Raw genomic sequence first — 24,654 nt, 5'->3', positions numbered from 1 at the left:
GGTTGGCGAGTCGTCTCCTTGGTTCAGATGTCCCGTCGCGAGCCGCCCGTCGGCCTCTGTTTCGGGCCAACCGGCATTCTCAAGGCAGCTGATTCTGCAAATATTCGAGACTGAGATCCAACCTATGCCATGGAAGGAACGGGACGAAGCGCCGTCTCTGCTCCTTCATTTCTCTACCTCGATGGCTCCTGCCTCATGTGCTTCCTCTTGGCGCTGGGCTGCTGGCCAGATGATATGGCCGGCGCTCCATCCGCCATTTCCATTGCTCCTTCCGTTCTGCACCCCACTCATACCTGTCACACCGGGTGCTATTTCCGACCGTCGTGTCTGTATGATGGTGTGCATAATGTGTTCACTGGCAGTGTCCCCATCGGTTGGTTCGGGCTCCCTGTCAGCGGTTTGCGGTAGGTATCTCAGACCCGTTACCTGCCTGTGGACCGGTGTTTGGTCTGTTTGCGGCGTTGAATAACGGTAGTACCTTCCGCAGTACGGAGTAATCCGTCCTTCGTAACACCGACTTGCCCCTTTTGGCACTTCACGCCACTGCATGTAAGGTGCCTAACCTACCTAACCTGTACATACATTTTGTCGCCCATCAGCTGTGGCCCAGTGTCTTTGCTTTCTCCTGTTTTTCCTTGGTTGTTTCTTTTCTATCATGGGGGTTGGCAGAATTAAGCAATGCGCTCCTTAAGGCAGTGAATCAGGCAAGTTAGGCAAGGTACTTAGGTAGTGTACTGCTTCTTAGTGCGATGCGCGTCAAGTACACTACGTAGGGCATGGCATGAAGCACGGATTCGGTTTTCTGGATGCTCCATTACCACCCCCGGCTCTTCCGACCCGTCGGTTCACCCCCTGTCGAGATTGGACTGAATATTGATGTGCTTTTGATTATGCGATTTCTCTTCGAGAACACTCGCTTTCCAGCGCTGCGTCTTCTTCGATACACGCCTCGTTACTGGTGCTGTTATACCTACCTCCGTACACAGTAAGGTAGTTGTCATCAAAAACACGGCTCGTCGGTTCCAAGTTCCCCACGCGCTGTGTCCATTACACTGCGGGTCTCCGTCAGACGCACAATGGCATTGCGCAGCTCACGTTAACTACGGGGTATGTGTGCACCTTGCTATCCAGGAGCTCAAGCAACCCTTCATCCGGGGCGCATATAAGGCGCCCTGCATGCCAGGAACACCTGGCTTGCGCTACGCCGAACGGTTCTCCCTCTCTTTCCACTGATGAACGGGCTTGGCCACCTCCTCCATGTTTAGCTAGTCATCTTCACCGTTCACAGCAACTAGCGGCGTCCCACGACCACGGCGAGAAGCGAGCTGACGGCCACCGCCTCTTCCTTCACCTGTGGTTGGGCTAAGCGGCCCAGGACCCGGACAACTAGCCGCCACTAGCTCCCCGTTCCACCGGGCGCGACTCGACCTAGCCTGGGCTTTTCTGGCACCCAAACCCAACTCGTTGGTAACCTCCCATAGCGCTGGGCGCGTTCCCCACATTCGCACAGACGCTACCAACATCCCGGCTCCGTCTGGCTGCCGCTGCACGCTGTCATCATCGGTGTCGCCCAACCAGGTCCCTGCGGCTCGTCCCAACTGCCGCCAAATCCCGCCGCGCCGTGGAGGACTCGGTTATCGCTAGTTATCCTTCCTTCCGGTCTTGCAGGCTTGTGATCTGTTGTCGACGACAACACTACCTGCCTACCAGCTGCTCCTTGCCCGCATTGGCATTGGCTCTACATGCGTCATGCTTCCCCCGCCCCCCGTTGCACAGGTCTCGGCCGCCGCGCCGGCCCACGGCGAGGTCAAGATCATCACGGATGACCTGGAGACTCCCGCCGTGGATGATCGCTCCTACCGGGTCATCCTCCTCCCTAACCAGCTCGAGGTCCTTCTGGTCCATGATCCCGAGACGGACAAGGCGAGTGCGGCCATGGATGTCAACGTTGGAAGCTTCAGCGACGAGGACAGCATGCCGGGAATGGCTCATGCGGTCGAACATGTAAGCGCTATCTTCCGTCCCTCTCCCCCAACGAGTTACGAGCATTAGCACCGCTGATCATGGGACCAGCTCCTATTCATGGGCAACAAGAAATACCCCGCGGAGAATGCCTACCATCAGTTCATATCGGCCCATTCCGGGCTGACCAACGCCTATACGGCGTCAACTTCCACCAACTATCACTTCGAGGTTTCTGCCAAGCCTAGCAACGATGAGGAGCCCTCGGCCACCAACCCGTCGCCGCTGCGTGGGGCCCTGGACCGGTTCGCCCAGTTCTTCATCGCGCCGCTGTTCCTCGAAAATACGCTGGACCGCGAGCTGCGCGCGGTAGACTCCGAGAACAAGAAGAACCTGCAGAGCGACCAGTGGCGCTTGCACCAGCTCAAGAAATCCTTGTCCAACCCCAAGCACCCGTTCTGTCATTTCTCCACGGGCAACCTGGAGACTCTGAAGACGCAGCCCGAGGCCCAGGGGATCAACGTGCGCGACAAGTTCATCGAGTTCTACGAGAAGCATTACTCGGCCAACCGGATGAAGCTTTGCATTCTCGGAAGGGAGCCATTGGATGTCCTGCAGTCTTGGGCCATCGAGTTCTTCTCGTCGGTGGAGAACAAGAACCTGCCGCCCAGCAGATGGGTCGAAGAGGTCCCCTTCACCGAGCATCAGCTTGGAACCCAGGTCTTCGCGAAGCCCGTGATGGATACGCGAGAACTGAGCCTCATTTTCCCCTTCATCGAGCAAGATCACCTCTACGACTCGCAGCCCAGTCGGTACATTGGCCACCTCATTGGCCACGAAGGCCCCGGCAGCATCATGTCGTACATCAAGTCCAAGGGCTGGGCCAACGGCCTCTACGCGGGAGCGTGGCCCGTCAGCCCAGGCACTCCAGATATTTTCGAGTGTCAGATTACGTTAACAGAAGAGGTACGAAAGTGTCGACCCTGCCCCCGAGGCAGACCATGCAGCCAGCACTGCCAACGTAAACCGATCAACTAATCGGATACTAGGGACTCAAAAATTACAAGGAGGTTGTCAAGGTCGTGTTCGAGTACATCGCCCTCCTCCGAGAAACGGAGCCGCAGGAATGGATCTTCGAAGAGCAGAAGGGTCTGGCCGAGGTCAACTTCAGGTTCCGAGAGAAGACGCAGTCGTACCGCTTCACCAGCAAGCTAAGCTCGTTCATGCACAAGCCGCTGCCGCGCGAGTACTTGCTAAGCGGGTACAGCCTGCTGCGCAAGTTTGACCCGGAGGTGATCAAGGAAGGCCTCGCGTGCCTGCGACCCGACAACTTCCGCATGACGATCGTCTCACGCGACGTTCCGGGAACGTGGGAACACAAGGAGAAGTGGTACGGCACCGAGTACACTTGCCAACCGATCCCGGCCGAGCTCATGGACGAGATCAAGAAGGCGGCAGCTAGCAGCCCAGAGACTCGGACCGCTAAGCTCCATCTTCCGCACAGAAATCAGTTCGTCCCGACCAAGTTGGAAGTTGAGAAAAAGGACGTCAAAGAGCCCGCACTGGCGCCCCGTATCATCCGCAATGACCCGCTTATCCGGACCTGGTTCAAAAAGGACGACACTTTCTGGGTTCCAAAGGCAACCCTCGTCATCAGCTGTCGGAGCCCAGTGGCCACCGCCTCGGCGGCCAGCCGGGTAAAGTCGCGCCTCTTTACCGACCTTGTCAAGGACGCGCTAGAGGAATACTCGTACGACGCCGAGCTGGCTGGCTTGGAATACACCGTCACTCTCGACTCGCGGGGGCTGTACGTCGAGGTTTCGGGCTACAACGACAAGCTCCCGGTCCTCTTGCAGCGCGTGCTCGTCACTACACGCGATCTCGAGATCCGTGATGACCGGTTTGCCATCATCAAGGAACGCATCAGCAGAGGCTATCGAAACTGGGAGCTCTCTCCGCCGTGGACCCAAATCGGGGACTATATGTCCTGGCTGACCGTCGACCAGGCCTTTGTCGTCGAGGAACTCGAGGCCGAGTTGCCTCACATCACCGCCGATGCGGTCCGTGTGTTCCAAAAGGAGCTGCTCGCCCAGACGCACATGGAGGTGCTTGTCCATGGGAATATCTACAAGGAAGACGCCCTCAGGCTGACGGACATGATCGAGTCGACGCTGAAGCCCCGGGCGCTCCCCAAAGCGCAATGGAAGATCCGGCGCGGACTGGGTCTTCCGCCCGGGTCCAACTACATCTGGAAAAAGAAACTCAAGGACCCGGCCAACGTCAACCACTGCATCCAGTACTTCCTCCACGTTGGGTATAGGGGCGACTACAATGTCAGGGCAAAGGTGTTGCTCCTGGACCAGATTGTGCACGAGCCGTGCTTCAATCAGCTCCGGACCAAGGAACAGCTGGGATACATTGTGTATTCGGGCACCTGGACTAACGTCACGGAGTACGGCTTCTACTTCGTCGTCCAGAGCGAAAAGACGGCGCCGTACCTGGAAACGCGGATTGAGGAGTTCCTGAAGACTGTGGCTCAGACGCTTGAGGAGATGAGCGAGGCCGAGTTTGAGAGCAATAAACGCAGCATCATCGACAAGCGGCTCGAAAGGCTCAAGTACATGGAGCAAGAGAGCAATAGGCACTGGAGCCACATCCACTCGGAGTTATATGCCTTCGATAATGGTGAGTTGTGCGCATGCGATGGGCTCTGGGCTAGCGCCTGTTGCTCTCTCCCTTTCTCTCGCTCGCATTCTCCTCCCTGTTTCCCGCCGCTCCCCTACTCGGGCCCAACTTGTTGATGCTAACGACTTCTCTTCTTCCACGGAACAGCCCAGCAGGATGCAGCGCACATTAAGCCGCTCACCAAGGCGGACATGATCGACTTCTTCAACCATTACATTCACCCGTGCTCGCCGTCGCGGGCCAAGTTGGCTGTCTACCTGGAAGCGCAGGCCAAGAGCGATGTTTCGACGAAGCAGATAACCGAGCTGATCAAGACGCTGGAGCTGGAGCCGGCTGCTGCCGCCAAAGCGGCGACCGATTTGCAGTCCCGGCTGAGCGCGGCGGGCCACGACGTTGAAAAGGAAGTTGCCGGGCTTAGAGACGCGCTGCTCCACGACTACAAGGTGCCGGAGGGTAAAGTCGACGCGGCCGCCGAAGAATGGAAGAAGATCCACGCCGAGCATGGGCCGGGCAGCGACGTGGTCAAGGACGCCGTCCCGCCGTCGTCGAACGGGACTCGGCCCGTCTTCATCGACGATGTCCAAGCCTTCAGGGCCAGTCTGCCCGCGAGCCACGGTGCACGGCCTGTGACGGACCTCGCCGAATTCGAGGATTTGGAAGCAAAGCTTTGAATTTTCTTGAATCTGGTCTGGGGTGTACGCGAGTAGAAACCGGAGAGCCGAGGGAATGAAAGACTGGGCTGAGGAGATGGTCGGAGAAAGACGAACACATAGAGAAAGAGAGATTAGAGATTATGGGATGGGGGGTTGTGATCAAGGCGACTACAGACTCGGGTCTCCCTCCGTTTTATGTGCTGGGAGGATATTAATTGCGCGTGTTCTCTCGTCGATTCAACTGGTTTCTGCTTGTCATGTCTTAGTGTATCACCGAAGGGCTGACGGATGGCGGGCTCGCGCCAGTTGTTGGGGCCACTTACACGTTGCCGGAGAGGACCGCAAAAATCAGAAGGTGAATAACGGATAGACAATACAGCCACCAATTTGATTTCACATTCATCAGGCATAACTGCTGCACCCAAGATCCGAGATCCCACGCCCTGCTTGGCGAATGGGGATCAACATGGAAAGCTGTGTGTGACTGCGATTACTGTGCATTTAACGAGACCTCGTCTCCTCAGCATACACAGTACTCACCTCTCTTGTTTTGCCTGGACAGCAGCGGCCGTGTCTGTCGCCCTTGCTATATGCATGTACATCGGTACCTTCACACACTAAGGTACGCTCCGCAGTGTGATAGGCAACAGCTGCAAGTGGCAACACTTTGCGTGGCTGAAGGCAGGGCCAACTTGTGTGGGAAAATGCTGTGGAGCGTCGCAGGCAGGGCCGGTGGGACATTCCAGGTTTGAGTCTTCCACCTTGCTTGGCCATGGCGGCTTTCAGGTGTGGTCGGTGTTCCGTAATCCGTACCTTACTGTACACTATACACAGGCAGGTACGGACGTTATCGACAAGCTGCACAGTGCGAACAGAGGATTGGACGCAGGGGTGAACTTGGAATCACGATCCTCTCCACTAAGGTTACCTCATTACTGTATGACCAACACCGAACTGAACCCGACTCTCACATGTCTTCAAATCTGCTAAATCACTGCTTGACTGCTTTATGTTGGATATTCTTGCCAGGAATTGTACTCGCTAAGCTGCAAGGTGTTCAGCCAGCATCCAGCCTTTCAGCAACGGTTTGTATCTGTTCTTGGGTGTGCATCTCCATCAGCAACCCCCCCTTCTGTGGTTAGGCGGAACAAAAGTAACATACTGTGTGTTGTGGGACACAGGGTTTGGTTTTTTTTAGGGGCGACCTGCACTTGCACTTGCCCTCGCTGCTTGGCTCTTGAGCAAGGCCGTAGTTCAAACATCGGTCTGCAGGCCACATGCCCATGTTGCAGATGCTCTGGGCTCTTTTCTGAGCTTCGATCCACATTCATTCAAAGACCAGCGCAGCATCCCTGGGCAAGAGTGAATCTAGCACATCAAGTTTCCCTCCGTCGACCAACCACGGGGAGATGCGCCAGTGCCAGCGACAGCGCCAGCGAATGCCGACGCCAACGCCGCCGCCTCGCTTCGCTGCCCGCCTCTGACCAAAGACCCCGATTTTTTTGTTGTAGGTCGTTGGGGACGCCGATTGCGCTTGTGCTCCTGCTAGGTAGCTCGGTGCTCTAGAATCCGACCCCTTGGCTCTCCCAGCGCTGTTTGCGGCTGCCGTCACCATCGCCCCTCGGATTGCAACTTGTCCCGATCCCAACGGACGATCCCTCACTCAGCGTTCGGCTGCCTTCCGACTTCTTCTTCGCCCGCCACGGCCCACTCACCATTCCCGCCTTCCGTGCGCTTCCTCCACCCCCATACCCACACCCACCCCGTTGCCAACCTCCTCGGCATTCCCTTGAGCTGCACAGGCAGCTCGCCTTCACCACGTCTTCCCAAAAGAAACGGAGGATTACCCGCCAGTCGACCAGGGAGCACGGCAAGCCTGAGGACTTGCTGCTGCCCTCCACCGAAGACGACGCCGATCCCACCTTCTCCTTTTCGGTTGCTTCCGCCTCCGGCTGCAGCACACCCACCTTCCTCCGCGCCGATTCGCTCCCTCCCTCCGGTGTCCCTCCGCGCCTGCAGAGCCGGGGCACGCCCTTTGCCGACTCCCCATCCTCAGCCGCGAGCTCCCCCTGTGCTGCGTCGGCAGACCTGTCCGTCGATTTCGACCGGTCCGCCGACTTCACCGACTCCGGCTCGGCCCTGCAGCTGCCAGATCACCACGCGCCGGCGGGAAATCAGTCACCAATCCACCAGTGTGTTCGACGAGCCTTCATGGGGAGCACCGCAGATCTCCCCCAGCGGTCCTCATCCCCGCTCAAACGCAGGGCATCCAGCATGGAGCCGGAGCACAACGCCGCGGACGCGAGGGAGGATGTCGACATGCTTAGGCCCCCGGATTCTGAGGCAGAACCACCGGCGGAGCCGGCAGTGGGGCCAAAGGAGGAGGACGCTCAAGTAGTGACGGCCGGCGGTTCAAACAACGCTCCCCTGGCTGGCGACAAAGCAGAGCTACCCCTACGAAACGGTACCGTTTCGCCCTTTTTGCGCCACTGCTGTGCTTTGTGTGCTGACTGCATGATCAGATATCCCCCCGCTCGACCAACAGATCAAGACCATCGAGACGCTCGTCAAGGCTTTTGCCGAGACCCCGGCGAAGGAGGGTGATGAGGCATATCTCGTGTCTCGGCGGTGGCTCAGTAAAGCTCAGGCTTTTAGATCGGACGCGAAGCATGCCAACAAAGAGGCCTCGGAAGGGTCGCTCGGTCCGGTCGACAATTCAGACATCATTCAGGCCATATTCACAGACTCGGCGGGCGTGCTCTGCGTCAAGTTGAAGCCCGGAATGGGCGTTGAGAACTTCGAGCTGTTTCCCAAGGATGCTTGGGATCTCCTCCTATCTTGGTACGGCTTGGCCCCTGGTCAGTCGCCTATCGTCCGCCTCGCCCACAACACCGCCCCGGACTCTGTGAGCATCCCGACCATCCAGTACGAGTTCCATCCCCCGGTGTTTACGATCCACCGGCTATGGTCCGCGACTAGCCCCATTCCGATCGAGCAGGAAGTCAAGCTCAAGAAGCCCCCGCCTCCTGTCGTTGTCCAGAGCACCTCGTTCGGCTACAACAATTTTCTGAAGCAGGTGAAGGCGCTCGCCGGGATATCACCGGACCGCAAGGTGCGCGTGTGGAGAGTCCTCCAGACCATTCCGGCCACCGAGTCCGTCGCGGAGCCGTCCGGGATGAAGACTCCACCCGACTCGCCGGACCGTGACCCTGGCATTCTCACGCAGCCCCCGGCCATTCCCGGGTCCTGGCCGGAAATGCTTGTCGATGTGGAGTCGTTTTTGAAGCTCGAGAGGGACGTCGAACGTGGTCTCGTGGAGGCTGAGGACACCACCACAAATCCCAACTATAATGGGAGAAAGAGTCTTGCGCTGGTAGGCCTTGCTGTCGATCAGACGCTTGTTCTGGACGAGCAGATTGAGCGGGATGCCTATGTCTCGACCTTTCGGGGCAGTGGCATCAAGGATAAGGCCATCGCGAGCCGGGGCAGCTCAACAAGCCTGGCAGCTCAGACCCGTGGCAATACCAGCGGACGCAGCAGCCCGGCGTTTCAGGGGCCTCAGACGAGGGGTCGCTCTCAGCACAAGTCGGGTCGTACCATAGGCTGCGTCGGCCTGCAGAACTTGGGCAACACCTGCTACATGAACTCGGCTCTCCAGTGTGTGAGGAGCGTCGAGGAGCTTACAAAATATTTCCTCACGCACGAGGCCCACAAAGAGATCAACCCAGACAACCCACTTTCTCACAACGGTGACGTCGCGGCTGCTTATGGACGTCTGCTGGAGGAGATTTACAAGGACCCGGCGCCGCTCTCGGTTGCTCCGCGTCATTTCAAGGGCATCATTGGGCGGTATGCGCCCGCATTCTCGGGGTACGGACAGCAGGATTCACAAGAATTCCTTGGGTTTCTCCTGGACGGCCTCCAAGAAGATCTGAACCGCATCAAGAAGAAGCCCTACATTGAGAAGCCCGACTCCACCGATGACATGATCAATAACCCGGCGGCCGTCCGCGAGATGGCTGCCAAAGTGTGGGATATCACCAAGAAGAGGGACGACTCGGTCATTGCCGATCTCTTCACCGGCATGTACAAGTCCACCGTGGTGTGCCCCGTCTGCGACAAAGTTAGCATCACGTTCGACCCCTTCAACAACCTCACCCTGCCGCTCCCCGTGGCCAACGTTTGGTCCCGTCCTGTCAAGTATTTCCCTCTGAACGATGCGCCTGTCATGATCGTGGTCGACCTCGACAAGAACAGCAGTATCAGGGCGCTGAAGCAGTTCATCGCTGCGCGGGTGGGAGTTCCCCCGGAGCGCCTCTTCGCTGCAGAAGAATTTCAGGCCAAATTCTTCAAGTTGTATGATGATGGGGCTGCGGTCTCTGAGGAGATCCAGCCGAGCGACGTCCCCGTGGTTCACGAGCTTGAGGCCGCTCCCACCAATACAGCTGGACGCAAGAGACAGACCAAGAAGCAACGGCCAAGGCTACCGTCCGAGGAAGAGGATGAAGATTCTTCTCCGGTGCATGATCCCAGAGCGGAACGCCTCCTGGTCCCGGTCCTGCATCGTCTCGATCCCCAGGACCCTTCTAGCCGGAAACGCTACGGGCGCAAGATGTCCGAGGTGGTCCCTCCGCCGCACTGCATCGTCCTGACGCCTGAGGAGGCTCGTGACATGGAAGTCATTCGCCGCAAGATCCTGGAGAAGGTTGCGACCTTTACGACGTGGCCTCTGCTTGCGGATTCCGAGGACGGCGAAACAGCCGAGACGACAGACCCGGAGATGGTCAATACCGCATCGGACGTGGATTCCGCCGGCGACTCCAAGGTGGTAGCTAAGTCCGTCGAGGGCGAGGACGATATGGTCGACGTCACAATGCGCGACGCAGCCGAGCCGCGGGACCCGTCTGTGCCTGCGCCGCCTGAAGAGTTAGTTTTTGTTTTCATTCTTATTCATTCTTCCCCCCACCTCCCGGATGTGAGGCTCTTCAATCCGCATGGCGGTTACTAACAGAGTGACAGAAGCAGGTCGCCACAGGTGCTGAGACGGTTCAAGCAGCGGCGGCCCAAGTGGCTTGACCCTCGCCAATTCCTCGACCCCGAATTGCAGAATCTCTTCGATTTGAGTTACTTTACTGAGTCGGACACCACCCTTCCGACTGGCTTCAATTCGACTTCGGAAGACCGCGAGCTACCTCGACTGAGCTCCAGGCTGCCTAAGCCTCCCGCCTCGGACGTCGAGATGGCAAGTCCCGGGCCGGTGGACGGTTCCGATGAGAGCGACAACGAAGAGTCGGGGAACGTCTCCGCTGCGCTCCTCACCCGTATGGCTGAGGAGTCCAGCGAAGAGGACCTGGAATTCTCCAGACCCAAGGTTCGTGAGATCTACCGCCTCTTGGATGAGAATATTCAGCACGTTGCGGATTTGACTTGCTGACTCGGTGTGTTTGTCTCGCTAGAACCTGCCCCCTCGAGCATCCGGGCCAGCGTTCCAGAGTCACGTAAGCGCCCGGGGAAAAAAGAAGTTGAAGGCCTTCAAGACTTACGGTAAAAAGGGGAAACAGCGCCTCAACAGACAACAGCGAGCTGCCCGTTTCCAGCAGTCAGCGGCGCCGGCGTTTGATGTTGAGGAGGATGTGCTTCCTCCTGGCGGAGCCTTGATCGGCCTTGGCGAAGGCATCATGGTGGAGTGGAGCGATGCTGCTCTTGACTTGGTCTTTGGCGGCACATCGCCGGGTGACATGCGGGGCCTGAAGACGTACAAGGCTCCCGAGACGCTTGAGGATCCCGCGCTGGAAGCCAGGAAGAAGGCGCGACAGCTGCGAAAGAAGCACGGCATCGCGTTGGACGACTGCTTGGACGAGTTCGAAAAGGAGGAGATCTTGTCCGAGCAGGACACTTGGTATTGTCCGCGCTGCAAGGAACACCGGCGTGCTAGTAAAAAGTTCGATCTCTGGAAGACGCCGGACATCCTCGTGGTCCACCTTAAGCGGTTCAGCTCCACCGGCTGGCGTCGAGACAAACTGGATATTCTGGTCGATTTCCCCGTCGAGGGGCTCGATCTGACGAGACGGGTCATCGACAAGGAAGACGGAAAGCAGGAGGTTTACGACTTGATCGCCGTTGACGACCATTGGGGCGGCCTCGGGGGCGGCCACTACACGGCCTTCGCCAAGAATTTCGTCGATGGCCAGTGGTACGAGTACAATGGTAAGTTGCCCGAGTGCCACCTTCGGCGGACGAGCAGTACAAGACGTCGCAGGTCTGCTAACACCCACTCGCAGATGCTCAGGTGTCAAAATTGACCGATACCTCGAGGGTCGTTTCGTCGGCAGCCTATCTCCTCTTCTATCGTCGCCGGTCTGAGGTGCCCTTGGGCGGTCCCAGGTTTCAAGAGATCTTTGACCGCTACAACAACCCTGACGAAGCCATGTCGGACTCGGGGGAAGGTCAGCGTCTCGGCCAAGGCTCCTCCCGTCGTGGATCGCCGAGCGCTTCAACCGGAGCAGGTCCAGCTCTCCCGCCAAATGAACGTGGATGGATTAGAGGTCAGGAGTCGGAGCGACCGTCGTGCCCGGACGACGATACCACCCTGGGTGGTCAGCTGTCGTGGAGCAATGAGAACACGCTCCATAACAGCATCGAGGGCGATGGCGAAGATGAGGGCATCGGCCTCCCCGACTACGACAATGCCGGCATGGCCGGCATGACCTCGGTCATCGGACCGAGCAACTGGAGCTTCGGCAACCTCGTCAACAAGGCGGACTCGGATGCTGACGCCGACATCGCCAGCGACGTGGCGCAGAACGATGGTTCGTCGGTTCAGGAATTTGACGATGTGCCCGTTGGCGGCGGGGACGTGGAGCACCTCCTGCCGCTGGAGCCCGGGGCTGAGTACATCGAGCCTCTCGAGCCATCAGGGGACGGCTTCGCCGACTACGACGCCCCGCCGCCTCCGCCATCGGTCGAGGACCAGAACTACATGAGCCGGATCGCCGCCGAGACCTGGGTTAAGCAGCAGATCCACACGGTGCCGCCAATGAACACGCTCAACGGGGAGGACGACGACCGGGCGAGCGACAGGGTCGCAGAGATCCACGTCGGCGGCGACGCGGAGGACGACGACGATGGCCAGGACAAGCCGCGCGCTTAGAGTGTTGCGCGCGAGCTGTCTGGCTGCGCATTGGGCTGGCTCCAGGGGGCCCTGCGGTTGATAGGGTATTTGGTTTGCCCGCTGTTCTTGGTCTTCCAGCTCTTGCTTCATGGTCGCCGCCCGCGGCGCCGCGACACATGACGACCTCCATAGAAGGGAGGAGGCGGGTTTTCCACATTCACGACACTGCCTACCTGGTACTCTTACCTACCTACCATGCATCGACTCAGCCACTCACTCACTCACCTGTCCGCCATCCGGCCTTGTGCATACACTTCTCCCACCGCGACGATTCAACACCCCAGCTTATCCTGGCCTATTCTACTCCTCGCCCTGCTTTCTGCATACATATTCCCAAGCTCGCACTGCATTGCATTGCGTAGGACAGGCGGGTCGGGTTGGAGCGAGGGAGGAATGAGCAAGTACAGGCATAGTGTTCATACATTGAATCTTCTGGGCTTTTCTTGGCGCTTGTTCTTGCTTTCTCCTTCACCAACGGGAAGCAGCGGTTTGTGGGGTTTTGTTTCCCAATTGGCAGGGTTTGGTTGCAGCATTGGAATTAGATGTGAGACGGCAGTGGGAGGCTGGGTTGATGGAGGCTGTTGTCGTTGAGGGTGGTGGCAGCACTCAACACATACATAGTTGAGGGTAGGCTTTTTCTTTTTATCCTTTCTCTCTTTCTCTTTTCTTGTTCGTTTCTTCTTTTCCCCCAGCGGTTCTTGTCGTGCTGCATTGGGTTGGGTTGATGGTGACGATCATGATGTAGACAAGTAGACTTTTTTTCTTTCCCGGTCGGTTGGACGACCGCGTCAGTCGCTGGCCGCGGCTGGAGTTATGAAGAAAGGGGGGGTGAAGCAAAAGGGAGGAGGTAAAGAAGGGGCACAGGAGTGAATGGTGAGAGAGGAGGGGAGCGCGAAGAGCGGAGGTTAAAAGTAGATGATGGATGGATGGATGGATGGACGGGGAGGTGAGGACAGGCCCTGCCTGGGACCTGCCTGGGTTTGCATCGGATGGGGTCAAGAAAAAGTAATACATTGTAGACTTGTCCGGCTTGTTGATTATTGATGTTGGTGTGTCGCCTATGCGTACCGGGAGTGTCTGTTGTCTTAATGATGTGCGGGACGGGACAGGACGAGTGTTGGGTTTGCGTGGGTGTGGTCTTCTATGATGTGCATACCTGAGGTGCGCAAGAATAGATAGAGGTATCTATTTACCTACATGCTATCGCCAGATCCCTTGCATAGATCCTGGACCTACATTGCTTCCTTACGTTTGGAGAGGGCGGCGGTGGTCGTGACCGGGAAGTTGTCATTGCCATTGCTGAAGCCGTGAGTGATGCAATCTGACCCTTGTGCTCCGGATGTTGAGTCTGAGTTCGGAGTTTGAGAGATCGGAAACGCGCGTGTTGCATAGAGGGAGGTGTGAACCACGGGCCTGCGCGCAGAGAAGAGCAGGTGTTTAGGTAGGTATCATCCGTGGGTAGGTATCGTCCGTGGCTGGATACGTTCACCGACGGCGTGACAAGGAGGTTTGCCGTGTTTTCGAAACGAGGTTTGATGATCGTGTGGATGGGTGAGGAGCAAGGGCAAGTGTAAGTGGTGATGATGGTGTTCTGTGAGTCTGTACCACCACGGCCGGATCGACAGGGCTGAAACGTCTGCGTCCCAGGGAGATATTTATAGTCCGGGGCCATCTGTGTGTCTCTTTGCCCGTTACTCGGGTTCGACTGAGACGATTAAACATGTTTTGGTTTAGAAGGAGGCCTGAGAACCAGAGGGTTGTTCGCCAAACGGGCTGATCCCATGGAACTGAAAAAGCTTGGCGTGTCGACTCTCATGATGCTCAGTTCCGAAACCGAACACGGACTTTGAGACTGTCATTCGCTTCTGCGAGACAGACACGCCGGGCAGAGCAGCAAGAGACAACAAGCGAGTAGGCCAAGATGGCGCACGTGGCCGGTACACAACACACACGGGCCGTGTCTCAGAGACGTGTCTAGGTGATCCCGCGCGCCAGCTACTTAGCGACCGTGTAACTTGGTTGCCGTGTAAAAACTGTCTTGGGGGACGACCGGCTGCCTGCCGGCTTCAACTCAGCGCGACTGACTGGCGCCGGCGATGCGGAAGAGGCCGCACAGGGGGGCTGCTGGAGGCCGCAGCGACGGCCGGCGGGAGACGGGAGTCGGGAGACGGGCAGGGAGCGGGAACGCCGGGACATTGAAAGAATGCGCCGGGCGAAGACAGCAAGACATCCATGCTTCCCGCCTCATCCATGCCTACCTAGCTGCGCCTCTTGTGGACCAGTTGGGTTCAGGAAGGCAGGTAGTTATGGTTCATGACTCGTGTGATAGGCCAGGGCCAGAGCTGTGCCTTAATTGAGCCGCTGAGCCGCTGAGCCGCTGAGCTGAAGGCCGAGCAGGCTGGGCCCACGTTGGGGTCGCACATCCGCGACGTTCAAACATGAGTGGCCGGACGGCGGGACTGCAGGCGCAGGAAGCAGCACGGCTAAAAGACGGGAAAACATGGGAGCAGCGGGACAGGACCCTGCTGTCAAGGCCAATGATGCAATTCCCTCTGTCGAACCGTTGGCGGGGTGAAAGGGGGTTCTGCCTTCAAACAAAGGTTTAGCAGTGCGGCGGGGGAACTGCTCGACGTTTTAAGGCCAAGTATGGAGGCGCTTCTGTTGCGCAATTCGGCCGCTTCTTGGCGCTATCTTCGGCTCTACCGGGTTACAGGTAGTGTAAGGTAGGTAGCACGGTTTTGGTGGCTGGGACTTGCTCGCGGAGGGGAGACCGTGAAGCACGTCTTGGAGCTGGATTTTTGCGTCCATTTCTCGCATACCTACTGCGTAGGTAGGTAGTACTGTCGTTAGGAGAAGCGCTGCGCCTACCGCCGGCCGCCACACTCCTCGGCGCGCGCTACCATGCCGCGGGGGGGCATACTTCGGCCCGGCTGCGCTGCTGCACCCTATCCACCCAAGAGGCACTCATACGCACTTCACTACGCGCCTTCCTCGGCAAGATTCAATTTATTTATATCCACAAGGTTTACCAGGGCCGAATCTGGAGGAAGTGCGTGAGCACTGGATCCACAAAACTGTCCGTTTCCTGGGCCGCAGCTGGGATCGCCCTCTGGAGACACTGGATGCTCGTGCTCCTGCTGTGGTGCCTTGGCACAGGCACGGGCCTGGTTTGCAGCGTGTTTTGGCGCAGGTCGACCGGCCGCCTTGATGATCGCTCTGCGGTGCGCCCGCTCGGCACTTTCTCTGTTTGATCGTTTTGTGTTCCTGTTCATGCCGACACGAATTCGCTTCCGCATCCCCACGTCCGTGCCCTTCATCAGTCCATGACTAGGTAACTACACAGTATGCTGTGCTACCCAGGCGGAGGTGGATGATGCTTTGCTTTGCATCTTGTCGTTCAAAGGAGCGAGCATGGAGATAGATAGGGACCTGGTCTCGTCCTAGAAAGTCTCAACTTGTAGTTATTCTCCGTAGTGCCCGCATCCATGGAAACCGGCACAATTCTCGGTACCAGTTATGTACTTACACAGTACAGAATAGTTCCTCCTGCCTTTGTGTGTCTGGAACTTTTCAAAGTATGAGCTTCTCTATTTGTGCTTTCGCGTGGAAAAAAGACCACCGAGCGGCCGACCAGCTAGCTTACCAGCGGTATTGCGGTTGTGCTCCGAGTTCGCATTTATCTCCTGCGTTTCGCAGCATTTGCGCAGAACAACCTGGAACAATTGGCCTTTTGCTGTCATCCAGGCACTGTGCTGGCAGGGCTGCCCTGCGCTTCGTTCCTTTGCTTCTGGGCACGGGGCGAGTCGAGGGCTTTGCAGTAACTAGCGTGTTCGACGGGTTTTCGAGAAGACAGCCAGAAGCCAGGGGGAGCTGTGGCGGGCCAGTCAGCGGCCGCCCCCGCTCTCCTGAGATTGCAGCTTTTCCCGTTCTCGCGGCATTCCCCACCTGGCCAGGCCATCTGACTGGCTCCCGCCTTCAGGGAGGAGGGAAGGAGGGGCGCACGAACCAACCCCTTCCGCGCTTCCCACGATCCAGAAGAATCCCCTTCCATGCTTTTCCCTTCCGTGGCCCCAGTCCCAGTCCCAGTCCCTTAGGTTTCGTTGCATTGAGCATGTTTGGCTATCTGCGAGTTACATAGTGTGTCCTCCTGTGCGCCGACCAACCTTCCGAGGTCCTAGTGTAGCCTTTCACCCTTCATCAACGCCCGAGGCCAATTGTGGAGACTGGCTTTTTATTTCCGTCTTAATTGCCCTGTGTATCTGCCCTTCGGTTCCTCCCTTCCCCCCGCCCCCCACAGATATCGAATTCGCCCCATGGGTTCGACCGCACCCACTGCAGGCGAGACCGCGGATCTGCCTGGGTTTCATTCTCTCTCGAGGCACAACCTGCAGTAACGTGAGCTGCCTGATCCGATTCTGTCTTGTGGCTCGCCTGCTTTTTTTTTACACCTTTTTTCACCTTCGAACCGGCCGAGCCAATAAAAGGGAGGAAGTGCGGAGGCTTCCATCCTCCTGGCTACAACCAGCCGACTTTCACCCTCCTGACGGCCAGACCCCATACAATCCGTCAAGGTAACGTAGAAAGAAGCTCTTACCTGAACACCCCCCCGCCGTTCTTGCAGTTCGTCTCTCTACACTACGTGTTCGCCTTCTTCCTCTCCCCACCCTCATCGGCGCTCGTCTCCACCTCCTCCCAAGTGCAGCGGCTCGGTGTCCACAACTCCCGTCGGGGGTACCTAGAGCGCCGTCAGTCGCACCCAGGCCAATCCCTCCCTCCCGACACACCTTTTTTTGCCTATACCCTGACTCCCGACCCGGTGCGCGGCCTTAGTTTCTTCCTTCTCCGCTCTCTCTCTCTTGACAATCCTATGCGCCGCATGGCTAATGTTGGAGCAACGATCAAGACATATCCGCCTTGCGACCGTCTGCTCACGCCCGCCCACCAACAACCCACGCACTTCTCTCCGTGCACGAAGAGCCTCGATTTCAGACCCTCAGGGCAACCGAAGATTCCGCTGCTCGCCGTGCTTCCGGTGCGCTAACGAGAGCCATTGTGCGCACTGCGCTTCCCCGTTTGTGGCTTTCCAAGGCACGATCTCGCGTCGCTGTCTCGTCAAACACGGAGCGGTCATCACCTCGCCATTTCTGCACCAAGCGCGATCGGAGCCGACCTGCCGTGCGGTTTTTACGGCTTGGACCGTGTTGACGACGGATACGTTTGCAATCCCAGCTGTCGTATCCCCACCCTGTCTGGCCCTTCGACTCCTCACACCCCGTGGCGGAAGCGTACTGGTCGCATGACTGGTCGCTTGTCAGGGCCACCATGGAGGATGCTGAGTGCAATGTTATATACGTCGATCGGTCTGTGTCGAGGGACCGCTTGGTCAGAGTCGGCGAGCGGAGTAGCGACGGGGATGGGGATGCTGTCCAGGGGGAAGCGGCGCATGTTGCCGAGAATGTCAGGCTCTTGTTGGAGGTATTCGGCGAAGGTACGTTGTTCCGGTCTTCTCGTGAGCCTCCAGAGCTCATGCTGACAATCCGACACAGTCCATTTGTGCAGCAGTGGCAGCGCATGCTTGAATCAATGGCTGGATCTTCATGATGTCTCGGCGGTGGCCCTTAAACCGACACTCTTCCTTCTCGATACCCCGTACCAAGACGAAGGCCCCGAGATTGCCGAACGATCCCGCGCCCGATCTCCATCACGTTCTTCTCCTGCCGAGAGCGAAGGCGAAGGCGAAGGCGGAAACAAGGACGAAGAGCTGTACGGCCTGGTGCTGCTGCGGAGGATCATATCTGAGTCCTACGTCCGAAATGCGTCCAAGCTTGTTGTCACCATTCCCATCATCACCCCTCCGAAGAGTGACCCGCCAGGGGACAACGACCATCCGGATCTGGATAAGGACCGTCGCGCCGCCAACAAGAGGGTGATGAAGCGGTGTCTCGATCTGGGGGCCACAGATATCATGGCCAACCCCATGAACGCCAAGTGTGTCACCAACCTCGAGGTGCATGTGTACCGCGCGCACTGTGACGCCGCTCGCCATCAACAAGCCTTGGTCGCCCTCCGCCGAGGTCGCAAACGCTCATGGGTCGGTATCACGGACCAAAAGCCGTATTCCTATCTGCGGGAAGCTATGGTCTCGAGGCTCTTGGATCGAATCTGCCGCATCGAGTGCGAGACCGAGGACGTGCCTGCAAGTATCGGATTGTCCATCTCGTCTAAGAGGCGGGACGAAATCTCGTCAGCGGTGGGTCTCTGGGAGTTCGACGCGCACGACTTTGACGATGACGAACTCGTGGAAGCGGCCTCGGTCATGTTTCAACACGCCCTGTCCATGCCCGGATTGGAGCGGTGGCGCATCTCGACAGGTTCGTCCGAGCCTTCGATACGATCAAGTTTGACCTGGTACTAGTGTATGCAGCCCGGCTGACCACCTTCTTCACCCAGACCAACTTCTCCGCTTTCTTCTCGCCTGCCGGGGGGCTTACATCGAGTTCGTCCCGTATCACAACTTCCGCCACGTGGTCGATGTACTGCAGGCGACCTTTCACTTCCTCGTCTCTATTGGCTCGCTGCCACCTTATCCTGGTTTGCCAGCGGCGGACGGCGCGAACTCGCCAATCGTGCAGCTTCTGGGCCCGTTTGAGGCCTTGACGTTGCTCATCACGGCGATTGGCCACGATGTCGGACATCCCGGGGTCAACAATGGCTTCCTGATCACGATGAACGCGCCGCTCGCGCAGTTGTACAACGACCGCTCCGTCCTTGAATCGTTCCACTGCGCCGCCTTCTCGCAAATACTGCGGAGATACTGGCCGTCTGCCTTCTCCGATGCCAAGATGCGCAACCTTATGATCAGCTCGATTCTCGCCACCGATATGAGCCTTCACTTCAAGTACATGAGGAAGCTGGACAATCTCCAGGCCAAGCTGCGTGCCACTAACGGCATCAAGGACTGGGATATCTCTACCAAAGAGGAGCAGACGGCTAACACATGTGCTCTTCTCATCAAATGTGCAGACATCAGCAACGTGGTAAGTGCAAGCGGACAGGATAATGAACGAGGGGCCAAATGACTCACTCTTTACAGACCCGACAACACGACATAGCGGAAAAATGGATGGAGATCCTTGCGGAAGAGTTCTCGCGGCAAGCCACGATGGAGACTGCCTTGGAGATCAAGACGTCTCTAATGTCAGAGCCGAAGCGAGATATGCTGTCTCTCTCTACCGCGCAGCTGAAGTTTATGGACATGTTTGCCGTCCCATTATTCCAAGGCGTCGCGGACATCCTCCCCGCGATGCAATATTGCGTCGACGAGCTGCGTTCAAACAAGGAGTGGTTTAAGAGCATCCAGGAACGAGAGCGGTTGTCGCCGAGCGGACCCGGGCCCCTTGGCGGTGACTGCGAGCTGCATCCCGAGACAATAGCGTTTACGACTTTCCCCGAACCACCAACGGAAGCGCACCCCGCTGAAGGTCCGCGACTGGGGCCTGTTCCTCACGTCGTTGAACCCGAGCGCCCCGCGGACTCAACCACTCCTCAGCAAGCTGAGCCGTTCGGGCGCCCGTGTCAGGGCCCCAAACGGTCCGGCCACGGGCGGGCAGTCGACGGAATTGTAACCACATTTCCGGCTGCGACCGACTTTAGCCACAACGAACCATTCCACGCGGACAACGGCCATACCCATGGCCACACTCGGCAGAGATGCAGCGAGACTACTGAGGGCAGTTTCGCACCAAACAGCGGAGATTGGGCTTCGCAAGCGACGAGCGCCACTACGGGCAAGATGCCCTTGTCACCAAGCACGCAGGGAACCAGCATCGTGAGCCGCGACTCGTTCGAGCGGCCCGGCAGCATCCCGACGACGAACATGCCCGCAGCCAACGAGTCGACGACCACCGTCCCGGACTCGGCTTCCAAGAACCAGCCCGATTTTAAGGTTGACACCTGTCCTCCCTTGGTCCTGGACGAGGAACAGAACGACCTATGGAGGAACGGCCAGGCTACCAACGGGGCAGGGAAGAAGAATTGCCTCGAGCTGGACCCCGGTGCCAGGCAGCTCAAAAAGAAGCCCAGCCGTTTCAGGATCAACGGACTGCAGAACCTGTTTAGGAAGCATAAGAGCTCGAGTCCGCCGATGCAGGCTGCCGACACTGCTGGGTAGCACCCGGGAGCTGCGGGCGCGCCATCCGCATCCACCTGTCTCCCTCGGGAGGAAGACCCGGTAGACGAACAAGCACAGCATCGACAAGGGTAGCTTGCTTAGCTTAGCCCAGCGCCCGAGACGGCCACGCCCGATCCCGAGCAGAGCAGAGCCGCGTCGCGCGCGTCGAGGAGATGCTCGCTGTGTCTTCTCCCGGGTCAGCCCGCGGACGATTTGAACATCGGTTTTGACCGTTGCAGCGTTGCAGCGTTGTTGGATCACCCGGGCCGACGAAATCACAGAGCGTCCATTGCGCGCCCCGTGCAGTTAGCTCCCCTGAGAACGCTATCCCACTGAAACGAAGGGAGGGCGAGTCAGGGGGAGGGACGATTCATGACTGACTACCTACCTTGGTCGTCGTCAACCAACAGAAAGCAAGTCCGCGGTGTACGGGACCCCGCCAGACTTGTCCGGTGACTGAATCCAACTTGGACGGGGGTGTAACTCTTTTTCTTTCTTTCGTTCTCTCCTTTCTCTTTCTGTCCCCCGGTTCCCTACGCTAGCTGCTTATTTGCGCAGCAGCCGGGGCGGTATTTATGTGTCCTCGAGGGGTTTGTTTATATATCCGTCTCGTGCTTGATACTTTGCGCAAGCGTGAGAGTCCTGGCGTCCTGGGAAGGGCTTTATCGTGCAAAAATTTTGGTATTGTCGCCAGTTTTCTATGTGGTTTAGTTGGAGGTGTGCAAAAGAAATGGGGCCCCGAGGGGCATGGTTGTGGGATGGATTGATGGATGACGGGACGGATGGATATAGGGGCAAGGCAAGGCGGCAGGCATGGCGCGCAGCGGGGTTGGGTTTGGTGTAGCTTTTACCTGGGGCGGGTGGTTGGGCCGGCGTCTGTTGCTGTTGCTTGTTGTTTTTGTTGTGTTATTGACATCGTGGGGGTCGCTGCTGGTGTCGTGTATTCCGTTCCCTTTCCTTCGCGGTGTTGTAGGTACCCTGAGCGGTCGGTTGGGAGAGAAAATGGGAGGGGTGGAATGGAGGGATAGGCCGGTCAGGCGGTTCGGGCATCGCCCCCTTGGTCTCGGTGGAGGGATGGTTGTGACACCGGGGTTGGAGTCGTTGCCATTCTGGGTTCTATTTTTCGCTCGATCCCTCTGCTGTGTTAGGAGCAGATGGATGCATCCATGAAGGAGAGGCAGTGGAGGAAAGCATGGCCGGGGGTGTATATGTTGCTACGACTCTCCGGTATATACAATCTTGTTCCGATCACCCAGCTCTCTGTCCCATCGCCTGCGTGTGGGCGGGTGGACATGGCTTATGGCTCTCTGTCCCGCCAATATCCACCCCGTGCCTTTCACGACGATTCTGGAGAGTGCAAACCAGTAGTTCCAATTGAATATCTGGGTATCAATACCAACTCACCTCACTCATCTTCGCTCCGCTACATGTCTAGGCATCCTGAGAACAAGGACCATAATCAAGTTTCATCTCTAGCAAAAAGATGAAGGCATGCATATATTCAAAACAACCTCCGGTGTACCGATCGATCGCTGGCTACGCTACTCATGCAGCAGTGGCCTCCCGGCAGAAACAACAGGATGTCGATCTATGGCGAACCGCGGAAACGAAGGCATGAAAGTGGCAGTCCTAGCACCATCCGCATCATCATGAACATACACAGCAGTCAAGTGCGCCGCCACTGCGAATCACCTCGCTTAGTGCGCAAACCACTCGCCGCCCAACCACCGGTTCAGGAAATCGAGCGAGTTCTCGGGCTGGTCCATGGGCACCATGTGGCCGGCCTGGTAGATGCGCATGAAGGTGAAGTTGCCCGAGGTCTTGACCTTGCCGTACTCCTTGGCGGCGCCGGCGAGGTTCAGGTCTTGGATCTTGGCCTTGTTGAAGGCCTTCTTCCCCGGCCACTCGAGCGCCTCGGTCCAGGCCTGGTTGCCAAGCCAGTTGCAGATGTAGTCGGCGTCGCCGGCGTAGATCAGGACGGGGATCTCTTCGAGGATCTTGGGCACGAGGCGGTGGAAGGGCTGCATCCAGTCGCCGTGGAACAGGAAGTTGCGGTTGATGTCGGTATTGCAGCTGTCGTAGCTCGAGACCTCGACGCCGAGGGCGTCCATGACGGACTTCTGATTCAAGTACTCGCTGACCCAGCCGAGAGCGGGGTAGCAAAGGTTGTTGCTGTCCTCGCACTTGCCGCGAATGTCATAGACATTCCGGCCGGTCTGCTGGTAGGGAGCAATCATTGCGTTGTTGCAGTAAATAGAAGCGGGGACACAGGCCCAGACGCTGCCACTGTCGTAGCAGCTGCGGATCAGGGACTGGCACCGCGGCAGGGCGTTGTCCATCTGAAGGCACTGGGACTCGTCGAGCACGGCGGGGTAACCGCCGTCGCCGCAGGCCATGGGGCGGTAGTACTGGTACTGCGTCAGGCCGTCGGTCAGGCCATTACCGATCAAGATGGACTTGAGGTTGATATTCCGATCCTTGTGGGAGAGGATCTCGGAGGCGAAGACAGGGATGTAGTGGCCAGCGTAGGATTCACCAGCGATGTGGAAGTCCTGTGTCGCATACTCAGGGAACTGGTGGAAAAAGAGCGTCAAAAGAGCGTAAACGTCCTTTCCAGCAGCGACCGTGTTGCTGACGGAGGAGCCAGAGTACGAGTACCCGACATTGACGGGTTGGTCGAGGAAGATGACACTGGCGTTGCTGTTCCAGCTGAACTCGTTGTTCACGACCCTCAGTTTTTTGTCGATCGACGAAGGACCGAGCTCGAGGAAAAGACCAGTCAGCGACGAGCAGCCGGGCCCGCCGTTGAGCCACAGGACAACGGGGTCGTTCTTGGGGTCATTGCGCGACTCGAAGAACCCTGAAGGCTGGATTAGCATACTGGTTTATCATGATGCACGGCACGGCGACGGAAACCTACAGTAAAACAGGTGCTTGTCGTTGGCATTGTCGTCCAGGTAGCCGCTGTACTGCTTGACGGAATCGACGCCGAGCTTGGACGGGTCGACGGCTTTGATACGCAGGTTGAAGTCCTCGAGGCGGCCGCCAACCTTGCGATGGCTCTCGCCGCTGGCGTCTTGCACCCACAGGTTCTGGACATCGGCACCCTTGACGACATGGTCCCAGTCGTCACGGCGGCGATGCGGCTTGGGCTTGCTGAGCCACGAACCCTGCTTGTAGGCGCTCTCCGGGACGAGCAGCTTGATCTCGTCCCAGAGGGCCTTGGCTTCGGCGCCGAGGTCGTGGAAGGCCTTCTCGAAGCTTTCGTGGGCAGGCCGGGCAGCGGCATCGGCGAATGCGTCGGAGACGGGTTTCACGGCGTCTTGCACCCGGCCGAAGCCGCCCGAGAGCACATGCTGGGCCTGCTGCTGGAACGAGGCGGCCGACGCAGCGCCGAACAGCACCGTCGAGGCTGCGATCCTCATTGTTGGAAAACAGCCGAGGAGCCAGGGAAGGGTAGGGGAGTTGACAATAGAGGAGCGGGATGGCCTTGGCGTTTGAAAAAAGAGAGGATATGAAAGAGGAAGAGGGAGAGTACGACGGCTTGAACGCTACGGATCCTCCGTAGTTAAGGCGGGTGAAACAGGGCCGGGGACGAGCACCTGCCGGAGTCGGGAAGCGCTGGGCACTTCCAGGCACGCAGCTTGCGCCTGTCTGGGCAGGTACGGATACCTCAGGTACACTTCACTAGTCCGTTAACGTTACCTTGCAGGACCTGATCACAGGGCTCTAGCGCAGCGGGTCCCGGTACAACGAATGCAATCAACCGGACATGTCGCTCGCAGCCAGACGGGATTATTTTGTGGCTTCCCATCCTGTCAGTTGAGTACCTAAGGTACCTACCTAACCAATAATCTTAGAAGTTAGCACTGCGGGGCGCCGCGCCAGCCGGGGAAGGCACCTGCGTCATCGGCACAGATAAGGACCTCGCCGGACCAATCTCCCTGGCAACAATGGCTAAACTCGAGCTTGCTTGGAGGTTCCTGCGAACGGATTTCATGGAATAAGAATAC

The 24,654-nt window shown here is 58.0% G+C and overlaps 4 protein-coding genes across 4 annotated transcripts; 3 read left to right on the top strand and 1 right to left on the bottom strand.

Annotated features, from left to right (window-relative positions):
- Positions 1–1,371: 1,371 nt before the first annotated feature.
- Positions 1,372–5,375, top strand: THITE_2118447 (uncharacterized protein). Its single transcript, XM_003655082.1, has 4 exons — positions 1,372–2,004; positions 2,074–2,928; positions 3,012–4,647; positions 4,795–5,375. The coding sequence occupies exons 1-4, from the start codon at positions 1,750–1,752 to the stop codon at positions 5,316–5,318; spliced, it is 3,270 nt and encodes a 1,089-aa protein (XP_003655130.1). The 5' UTR covers positions 1,372–1,749; the 3' UTR covers positions 5,319–5,375.
- Positions 5,376–6,072: 697 nt separating this feature from the next.
- THITE_2151181 (uncharacterized protein) lies at positions 6,073–12,450 on the top strand (the record flags this gene model as incomplete). The annotated part of the gene is made up of 8 exons (XM_003655081.1): positions 6,073–6,086; positions 6,135–6,138; positions 6,330–6,385; positions 7,103–7,764; positions 7,823–10,226; positions 10,320–10,671; positions 10,757–11,507; positions 11,582–12,450. 8 exons carry the CDS (start codon positions 6,073–6,075, stop codon positions 12,448–12,450), a joined length of 5,112 nt encoding a protein of 1,703 aa, XP_003655129.1.
- A 5,343-nt stretch (positions 12,451–17,793) lies between these two features.
- THITE_2054270 (uncharacterized protein) lies at positions 17,794–20,641 on the top strand (the record flags this gene model as incomplete). Its single annotated transcript, XM_003655080.1, has 4 exons — positions 17,794–17,959; positions 18,018–18,842; positions 18,922–19,508; positions 19,565–20,641. 4 exons carry the CDS (start codon positions 17,794–17,796, stop codon positions 20,639–20,641), a joined length of 2,655 nt encoding a protein of 884 aa, XP_003655128.1.
- Positions 20,642–21,999: 1,358 nt separating this feature from the next.
- THITE_2118436 (uncharacterized protein) lies at positions 22,000–24,236 on the bottom strand. Its single transcript, XM_003655079.1, has 2 exons — positions 23,562–24,236; positions 22,000–23,501 (listed from the first exon to the last, which is right to left on the bottom strand). Exons 1-2 carry the CDS (start codon positions 24,064–24,066, stop codon positions 22,339–22,341), a joined length of 1,668 nt encoding a protein of 555 aa, XP_003655127.1. The 5' UTR covers positions 24,067–24,236; the 3' UTR covers positions 22,000–22,338.
- Positions 24,237–24,654: the final 418 nt, after the last annotated feature.

This window comes from Thermothielavioides terrestris, chromosome 4 (assembly GCF_000226115.1).
Source record: "Thermothielavioides terrestris NRRL 8126 chromosome 4, complete sequence".
Lineage (NCBI taxonomy): Eukaryota > Fungi > Ascomycota > Sordariomycetes > Sordariales > Chaetomiaceae > Thermothielavioides > Thermothielavioides terrestris.
This window is presented reverse-complemented; position numbering and strand designations above follow the sequence as displayed.